The 10361-nt window shown below is 31.5% G+C and overlaps 1 protein-coding gene across 2 annotated transcripts; it reads right to left on the bottom strand.

Annotated features, from left to right (window-relative positions):
- Positions 1-860: 860 nt before the first annotated feature.
- Positions 861-8708, bottom strand: LOC126839305 (troponin C, isoallergen Bla g 6.0101-like). Of its 2 annotated transcripts, XM_050574567.1 has the most exons (7): positions 8502-8708; positions 8345-8417; positions 7450-7593; positions 3580-3705; positions 3383-3514; positions 1286-1338; positions 861-1119 (listed from the first exon to the last, which is right to left on the bottom strand). In XM_050574567.1, the coding sequence occupies exons 1-6, from the start codon at positions 8502-8504 to the stop codon at positions 1313-1315; spliced, it is 504 nt and encodes a 167-aa protein (XP_050430524.1). In that variant the 5' UTR covers positions 8505-8708; the 3' UTR covers positions 861-1119; positions 1286-1312. The 2 variants fall into 2 exon arrangements, with proteins under 2 accessions (XP_050430524.1, XP_050430515.1); XM_050574558.1 differs by lacking the exon at positions 861-1119 and having other exon boundaries at positions 1186-1338; positions 8502-8707.
- Between the last annotated feature and the right edge of the window lie 1653 nt (positions 8709-10361).

The raw sequence follows: 10361 nt of genomic DNA, 5'->3' as shown, positions 1-10361 counted from the left end.
TAATTACTTTAGATGTTAAATCTAAAAACAATGTATAGAAAGTTTTCAGCTGTATAATAGCTTATAATTTTTTAATGGATTGTTGTTGTAAAATAAAAGTTTTCTGGAACATTTACATATTATACTATATAAATAATGTCGTAATCTAGTATTGTATCTTTAAAAACTTATATTAATAAACTGAAAAACGTCATAATCGGTACCCATAAGGTTTTTGATTTTTCAAATCGACTCGATCTCCATCGCGACTAAAATCGATTAACGAATGAATTTCGAAAGTACTATTCGGTAGCTACTTAGGTATAACTGTCAATATTATTATGAGCATAGGATTTAATGATGTGATTGACGCGCGATATAAATTAGATAATTTTTATTTCCTCTCACGGATGACTTGTTCGTGGCGGCAATGATGTGTAAATAATATATACAACACTAATATAATTTATAATATTCCACACATAAAACTCAACCGAAACACATTGGACAGCGTGTAAATGTGAGCTATGGTCTATTAAGAATATCAAAAGCATAATGTAGAGAGTATATTGTATAACAAATAGAAAAAAAAAATTATAGGATGTAATAGGAACATTATAGCTATCGAAGTTATAGGAACGATTGGACAATTAATCACATTCTATTTAAAATGTCTGTTCTGAGTACAACTTGAATGCAAAGACCAAAGTTATATTCAAAACTAATTTTGGCTATAACTCATCAAGTGCGAGTCGTTGTATGCTAATATTATGTACTTATGTAAGTACTAGAACACATTCAGTAAATTCAATTTCTAAAACTTCTAGGTACTTCGTCTTATTCTAAGCTTTTTGGAGGCGGCCAATAGATGATTCCAAAAATTCAGAACATTAAATATAATAAATAAAACAATAAAAAATTACCCACATTACATTAAATTTGATGTATTATAAATTAATCGGTTAATACATTATAAATTATTTATAATAGAGTTATTGTCTATTTAAAATTTGCAAAATTATAATTTTACTTATTGGAAGTAAATAAAAAACAAATGTTGATGAATAACGTAGTTGCGTACCAACAAAATGATACCCCACTCAAGGCTGTTGACATTTAAAGCAACAGGTTGCGACTTATCTGTATATCAAAAAACCAATAATTTTACTTAGAATATCGATTATGTTATTAAATATGAAACTAAACCACTTGAAATATAATATAATCTAAATTAAAGAGTTATTTATTTTTATTAACATTTTATTTCAAACAGTATACAATATTAATTACAATGCAATTTTCATACAAACGATATAAACGTAAGTCCGTCGATTTAACCAGTCATCACTTCCATGAATTCTGAAAACAAACAAAATCGTTTAAATTATTGATCTTTCTACGGCAATGTACAACCGAGTTTTTAAACTAAATGTAACTTCAACAAATTTTTAAAACAAGGAATGCAAACAAAAAAAAATATATATATTAATAATATTGTAACATAGGTTTAAATAGAAAGGACTAAGGAGCTAAGGGAAACCGAGACAAGTAGACCAAAGAAGACTAAAAAAGTTGGGTGCTATTAATAGAGACTTACACAAGCGTTAATGAGCGTTAAGAGAAGTACTACTATGTGGTACGATTGTGCAGACTGTGTGGAGAAAAACTTAGAGCGATCAACATAAGTGCTCGTGCGAGAAAATGCACAGATAAAGATTAGTATGAAATGTAAACCTATAATTTAACTTCGGCTAATAGAGTTGTTAACCCCGCTAGGTCAACTAATTATATAAATTATGATATATTTAAAAAAAAAAATAATAATATAGTACGATATTGTATAATAGTCCACCGGTACGCGGCTGTGGTCGGGTGCAGACATGGTTTTAGCATATTAAATATTATCATTATGCCAATGCAGTTACCCGCGACCGCCAAGCGCCCGTTGCTATTCCATTTGATTATTATTAATCAACTCTTCTGGACGTTTTAAAAAACGATATTTCATCTACCACACTGACAAGCACACTCGCATACCATTCCTATAGGCTATATGAATCTGCGAAATGTGTGTATACTATTATACTTTGCGGTTACACACCGCATTCTGGCCGGCATGTAATACCGTTATAATACATATTATATATTATTATTATACTATTATTTTATTATACGGAACGTAAGCGATTGAAATGTTCCCTATGGTATATCGATTGGTTGCCCAACGCCCTAACAGCAATTATAATCGTTGTTATATATAATATTATTATTATTATTAAATGGGATTTTGAATGAGACTAGAGACGAAAAAGTTGTAAGAAAAAACAGTATTATGTTTTAAAGAAAGTCTCCGGGTTGAAATTCCCTAGTTGAGAAAAAAAAGAGTTAGTTATTAGCGTTACACTACCGTTTACCATTGAGCTGATAATATTGGCTCTAACAATGAAGATTTCAATATAATATAGTCCGTTTCGAATTATTAATATTAATCTAGAATTCATTGAAAAATCCTATTGTAGACTATATAGTATTGTAACATGAGGATTATTGTGTTTTTTTAAGTCGTATGTATGACGCAATCTATGTTCTCGATTTTTTTTTATTTCTATAATAAAGAATTCACGGAATTCCATGCAATACGTACTCGTAATTTATAACTATTTTTTTTTATTATTATTGCCCCTGCACAAATCAATGGCCTAGATTCTTTTTTGAACGCTTTTTAAAACACGAATTGTGTCTTCGCACATAACATTTGCACATTTATATATTTATGACGAGGTTTCGTAAGTCTTACTAATAATTTTAGAAATTAATTTCATATAATCGATTTTATCAAAGGGATATTCGAATCACTAATTCGGCACCGCACGAAGAGTAGATTAACCAGATAGAGTACACTAGACTAGATCGTGATTCGCAATAATCATCACTAAACGAAGCATCATCTAATACGATTTCGTGAAAACAACTAAATATTTTCTTCCACTAATCATTTACTCTCGAAGAGGATGTATACCTCCTATTTATTAAGAAGTTCGGTAGAGGCAATTTTTGAATTTAAGGCTTAAACTGTAATGTGTAATTATTAAAACAGTAATCAGGACACTTTTTTTCTGACCATCACATCATCCTTGACAGGATTTCAAATACTTTTTTTTTAACTTAGATACACAGTATGGGTTTTACTCGGTTCATGGTCGTTTTTGAGTAAAAACTCCTACTAGGAAATTGAAAGATGATAACATTTTAGAGACAATGCCATATTGTTTTTAACTTATTCAATTATTATTAATATTTAATTAAGAATATTTTCCACTACAACTTGCTCCTTATCACAACTATATGTAGTGATGGATATTTATTAATAAGATCATTGTACTATAATAACCGATAAACTTACCGTCAAAATCGACGGTTCCCGATCCGTCAGCGTCGATCTCGTCGATCATCTGATCCAATTCTTCGTCGGACATGTTGTTGTCCAGTTCTGAAAGTATTTCTCTCAACACTTCGGTAGTAATGTATCCGTTTCCTGTAACAACAAAGTCCATATTATTGTTGACAACGTTAATGACCTTGTGCCTGATCTGATCTCACCTTCTTTATCGTAAAGCCTGAACGCTTCTCGGAGTTCGGTTTTAATGGCTTCGCTGTCTTCTTCTTCTTCGGTCATGAACTTGGAGGCCAAAGTGCAGAATTGGTCAAACGACAGCGTACCGGCTCCTGCGTCCAACAACAAAAACAATGATATTATTTTTATTAGATGTATACAGTTTTTATAGGTATATTATTATTTTTAGAATTACTATGTGTATTATGTGTCTAAGTTTTGCATCGGCACGCCTCGCCAACTAAATATGACGACCAGATCTGCATAGACATTTTCACCGAATTCGGTACAAAAGCGTTTTGTGTATACTGCAAGGTCACGCCATTGTACTAGTTTCGAGCGGACACAATAGAAAGACGGAGAAAATATTACATATACTACATTGTGTTACACGAGTAACTATTACATATTAATTATATGTCTCGCGCGGCAACGTTATTAGAGCAAACCGTTCAAAACCATAAGATTGTGATATATTTTGACGGTCGGACCGCCAGAAAACGTGCGAGATACCCGTGGATCGGGCTTAACAATACTACTATTACTATGGGTTATTTTTTATATAAAATACAGTATCATTCAAATCCCTCTTGGCTTCAGCTCCTTTGCATAAATATCACAAAACACTTTAATACCAACAAATTTTTATAGTGTGCTATTATGTGTAACCACAATAACAATTCAATAATAAAAAATATAAAAAAAACCACAACAAATTACTATAGTAAAATATGAATATAACTCGCCGAAACCTTATTATTTCTCAAATTTAACAATTTCAAATGTTATACGTTAAAATTCAACCGGAAAATCATAAGTTTACATTAATGTGTGGCCTATTTTTGTTCATAATCATGATTCACGAGTAAAACTCATAGCTCGTCCGATTTTATTTTTGTTTAATAGGAAGACTTGAAACTTCGATTTAAAAATTAAATTAAATTAAAATTAATTAATTAATTAAGTACTACATATGTTTGAATACGGCCAATTCATGCAGCCAACTTTTTACTGTTTTTGGCTATGCTTTAAAAAAAAAATAATCCGGTGAGAAGCCTTCCTCATAAAAAAATTATCGAAGTTGAACCATTTTATGAGGCATGAGAGTTTTCCCATTAGACATTTTTTCGAGAAATAAAATGGTTACAACTCACATAAAAATTATACAGAAAAATAAATTTAAAAATACATACAAAAAAGTTGACATGATTCAAATTCATCGAAACCAATTTTTGTTCAATATTGACTATACTTTGCCTAATTTTACTATTTAACCAATTTGATAGTTGATTAGCAAGTAGTCTTCAGTTGTTACCAGGCGCTAATCAATAATATTATAATTGCAGATTATATATTGTCCTCCCGTTTAGTTAAATGTTGTTTTCCAAATAAAAATGTCATTCGGATAACCAAAATTGGTTCACATTTTCAGTGAATTTCAGTTTTCTATTTAACAATAGTCGTCTAAAAAGGAATAATGGGGTGTTCGAGCAATCGGATGTGATAGCAATACTTATGTATAATACGATTTTTATTTACATTGTTTTCCAGTCAAGGTCTTCTCTCATAAGTGTTGTTGCTAGAGATTTTTATTCTCTGTCAGCCATCATTTTGGATTTCAAATTCTTGCTCAACCGTGTCCGATGCAGGGCTCAAATTCGGGATACACCTACCTATTGTTTAATCGACCTTCCATTCGCAAAATTATTGTTTTAAGAACATCGTGCTGCTATTTCATCATTCGAATCATCTCGAACAAATCTGCCACTCCTTTCAATATCGCTACTCAACTCATAATTATAAGCTATACAGTTTCGTACAACAAAAATATATTATTTCTAAAATGTAACCAATAGCTCTTATCTTTCCACTATATAGATATAGGCGGTACTTATATAGCGAAACCGATCATATATTGAACTACATTAAGAGTATTAAAGTTTATCAAATAATAAAAGGAGTATTTTGACACAATATATCATTATGATTGACGCTGAAAATCGATATGTCTGTTACTTTGAATTTATCCTTTAATTAGATGTTTAGGTATGCGCGTTTCTAACAGTATAGAATCTACGGACTACGATGTCTATTTGCTTGGCAAACGCTATAGTTCTAGTTTTTGAAGCAACGTTATTGACTGTTATATATGCACTTGGCACTCGTTCTAAATCTGTCAACATCGCGTAACAAACACAGGTTTGTTTTTAATTATTATTACTTAATTATCACTAGTCCCGATTGAAATAATTAAACAATTTGCTAAATTATGACCCGTTTCAAGCGGCAAGCCGTCTTTATCAACCCTTTTACAATCCTTTCAAAAATAAAAATAAAAGGGTTTTCAAAGTAATGTGAGCAATGTAAATTATACGCCAATCTTTTCATTTGTTTGTAAAATATATTAAGTGAATCAAAAACGGATAAGATATTTTGACCATGAAGATAGTATTATGAAAACTACCAATAATTCAACAAGTAGTTTTAAGAAAACCCCTATAACTCGTTCTATCGACACGTTTGGGTATTTTTTCAAATAACTATCGAATCGTTCATATTTCTAGAAGTCAGATAGGTCAAGTATTACCCATCCATAATGGCAGATAACCGTTTGCCCTGTACGTTAACAATAATTACATTATTTTCATCCAAAGTATAGGTGTCGTATAATCTTGAGTAACACTCTAAACCGTTCTCTGAGGTAAAAAACACTAACGTAACCGTTCGAGTCGTAAAACAAACCAAACCAAATGATGCAGCTGTATAATTTACCAATACACAGCTGTTCTGAAATAATAAAAATTCCAGTCGACGCCTAAAGTTCATTATCCAACTCGGTGATCGACACAACGAGTCAACGTATCCCGTTTCGGTCGTAAAAACGCAAATATTTACTCATGGAATCTATATTTAAATGTTTTGTAATAATATTAAAACTAAACTAATACACAGCATTATGCATTAATCCTTCTTTTTTTTTTTTTTGCTTGGCGGCTGTTTTTTTTTTTTTGTCAGACGAGAAAGTCGTTTATTGATTAGAACGTTAATCAAATCATAGCACCTTTTTTGTATTACTGATTTTATATTTTTGTGTGGTCCAGCTGCGATCTCGTTATCGGCTCTACGGCTCGACATTCTTATATAATAAAAGGAATACTATAAAATTGTTTCCTGTATATAATGCATATTGTATTGTCCTACGCGTTTGAAAATATTGTCGAGGAAAGAAAGCGGGCGATTCCTAGCTGGTGTTTATACTGGGACAGGCGACCGCTTGGACTCCCTACGCGCGCTCCCGTTACACCTATATACTTGTAGATAATCAATAATAAACCTACAAAATGATAGTTGTGTAACCGATCTAAAATATATTGAACAAAACAAATTCTACGCTAAGCCCATTAACTATTTTAGCTAAAACGGGTCGCACAAAAGCGGTTTACGTGGAAAGGAATGCCACCAAGATTGAAAACTCAATGGTACATTCAAATGGCAGCAGTGGCAGAAGCCAAACGCACGTCTAGCAATTATTTTAAGGGTACAGGTATTACATTTGGGTATTTAAAAACATTGTCATTACCCACTATGGACGCTGATGAGATGCTTTCAAATTAATTTATCAACCTATACCAACTATGTCCTCTTCAGTCTCCGCAAAATACTGATACCAGCACTACTCTATAAAGCTTGCATGGCGCAGCTAGCAGCTTGGCACACATTATTATAATTACCCTTTTAGTAAACTAAAACATGACTTGACAATTTACTATTATGTACTAGAGTCTTAATTTTAATCTTATTAAGGCTATATAGTATGTACAATCGAAAACGCGCGTCTGTATGAATTATGTGTATACCTTGGTGATCTATTTCTTGTACAATATTTCTAACTGTGGCGGCATCAGTTGCGTGGCCCAACATATCCAAAATCGTGTTGATGCTGTCGCAAGTGATCCGTGCTTTTTTCTCCGTATCAAACGTGTCGAATGCTTTCCTTAATACTGTAAACGAAAGTAGTGATTAATAAACGTAGTTCAGCGGAGTTCAAGGACTTTAGACGATCACACGTTTGTATTAAAAAAAAATACAATATTATAATATCATATCAACAAAAAATATCTAAATTAATCGCAACAAAGAGAAATCAAACTGTTATATTATGCACCGTTTGGCACATATGAGTTTCAAAAATTAATTATTTTTGTGTTTTGTTGCAGTCCAACTAGGTGCCGTAATTTAAAAATTCCAATTACATTATGTACTCGTGTTAAACTCACTTTATGATATTGAACGCATGACCCCTGCATGCGCCTGATTTGAAGGACTTGTATACACACCATTAATGATTAAAATTGAATTCATTTTAGGTTAATAAAACTGAAGCAATCAAATAAAAAATTGCGAAAAGGTAACTATTATTTATTAATAACTCTAAACTAGGCAAAGTTAAAAAAATACCTTCTCAAGCTGCGCATCGAAGCTAATATATATATATATATATATAAATATTTGAGCATCAATTTTATTGGAGAAATCCATTTAAAATAATAACTATTTGACGCAATATATTAGAAAAGTGATGTTTTATGTAAATAAAAAGGTCGAATTTTATTGCCGCTGTTGTAATTTACAAAATTACGTTTAATATTTCTCAAAAACAAAAATGTTGTATACATTTTTGAAAGAAACGTAAGATAATTATGGGCTTTCCTAATCTACTGTATTAGCTTTAAATAATTATGTATGAATTACCTTTAAGCTGATCCTTGCTGAGCGTTATACCTTCTTGCATTTCGAAAGCCTGAGGAGGCGGATCCATCCACGACTGTAGAAAGGTATAAAATACAGTTATTATTTTTTTTGTGAATTAGCATTTCATTTTACGGGTAAGGCGTGAAGTCGTGCTCACCATGATTGTTATTTTTTTTTATGTAAGCTGATCCAAACAAAAAAAATACAGACGATCCAAGTGTGAGACTGTGCAAATGCGAACTTAAAGATCTGCGAACGCCACAGCAGGTAACAATGACTCGGTCAACGTGGTACAATATATGATGTTTAAACGCGTTATAAGTATTTATAGAACTCATACATATACTGGCGGATGACACGGGGCCAATTAAATAACTTAATTGATTTAATCGGATGTATCGAAACAGCATTGTTTGGACTTGATTATTCTGGTGGGGAAGCGCGCTTATTTTTAAATCCGATACATACGTTAGTAGGCCAAGTTTTTTTCCTCTATCGACTCAACACATGACAAAAAAAAGCAGTGGCGTGGCAAGAGGGATTTTTTTTGCCTATTGACATTTTTCGAGGGATGGGTGGGTGAGGAATGTGATATGGTTGAATAAAAAAAAACAGAAAAAGGATACCGTGGGAGTGCCACTATAAAAGAGTGGGTACCTAATAATATATACTGTATATTAAGTACGTTGTGCATTATTGTTTTAAATGTTTACCAAACCGCTGAACAAAGAACGAACTTACCTGCTTTAGCCTATACAAGCTAGTAATTATTACCCGAATTATAAAAACACAAAAGGCTATACAAGACTTATTTATACATTTTGTTAGTAGAATCCTCGTACTTATATTATATTTTTCGTGATAAAATTATTAGGAAATAGAACAATTACTATTAAGCTATGATTTCAGTCAGTGTAAATTATAAAAATAATAATAGAAAAACGTCATTCAGCATAAGTAAGTTAGGATTTCAAAGAAAATTCCACGTTGTACAAAATTTGGCACAATAGAACTAAAATTATTAAAAATATGCAAGGGGTAGGCAGAGAGCTTCAGTACGTCAAGCGATATAGTGTAATCAATTTGTACGAAAAATTGATGGTAGCATTATGCACTTACAAACTATTACAATTATTTTGCTCTTCAATACAAAAATGATTTTACCCTCCACGCAAGAGGCTCGTGCAATGCACAAGTGACTGGCCGTACATGGCATGTATATTTTTTTTATTTAAAAAAACTATAATAAATGAGTGTGTACAAATACGGTGTTACGTTGAGTCGCTAATAAGTAAAAGATGTATTATAAAGATAATAAACAATACTAGTATTTAAAAAAAAGAATAAGTGAACTACTACTCATTTGTGTAAATAAAAAAATTAGCCGCTTGCGAATGCTCTCGAAACAAGTTTTACTAGAATAATGAATTTTAACGAACTGAGATTTTATCCATCAGATTAAGTAACATGACACTCGAAAAATGCATATTATGCACTCGATATATTGTTGAAATCCAGCCGAGCGCAGTTCAAAATATAGGTCACTTTATCGGCGAATACTGCAAGTTCAACGTTATATTTATTTTACTTTCTAAACGCGTTTAAATAGGGAAAATAAAATTTAGATTCTAGCTAATTTTAAGTAAACATTGACATTTCGTTAACGTGCTCTATTAGGTAATATAAATTTCGCCTAAAAGTCAATTCTCCAAAAATGTAGGTATATCTTTATACAATGTATAAAACAGTATTATATTATATCAGTCGTAATACAAGTATATTACTTCCTCTTATGGTATGATTGTTTCAATTTCAATTTCATTAAAACATAGTATTTGATTACTTTAAAAGTCATCAACGTTTGAATCCCATGTGAAATTCTATTTTTTAAGATCAAAAACAATAATATAATAATACATTTTGCTTCCTCGAAGAGAAAGCTAAGACTCCCTGGTCATTTTTTAGCATCGCGGGATGGGAGTAAGTCCATATGTATTCTTATCGATAATAAAAGAAA

The sequence above is a fragment of the Adelges cooleyi genome, unplaced genomic scaffold (genome assembly GCF_023614345.1).
Source record: "Adelges cooleyi isolate 19-005CV unplaced genomic scaffold, UGA_ACOO_1.1 ACOO_flye_CR_arks_rails_tigmint_CR_PRNA_108, whole genome shotgun sequence".
In the NCBI taxonomy this organism is placed as follows: domain Eukaryota; kingdom Metazoa; phylum Arthropoda; class Insecta; order Hemiptera; family Adelgidae; genus Adelges; species Adelges cooleyi.
This window is presented reverse-complemented; position numbering and strand designations above follow the sequence as displayed.

Coding starts and splice junctions, on each gene's coding strand:
- LOC126839305 (XM_050574567.1), bottom strand. Junction 3,706..7,449: donor ACAAGAAATAGATCACCAAG/GTATACACATAA, acceptor TGTTGGACGCAG/GAGCCGGTACGCTGTCGTTT. Junction 1,339..3,382: donor GGGAACCGTCGATTTTGACG/GTAAGTTTATCG, acceptor GTTTGTTTTCAG/AATTCATGGAAGTGATGACT.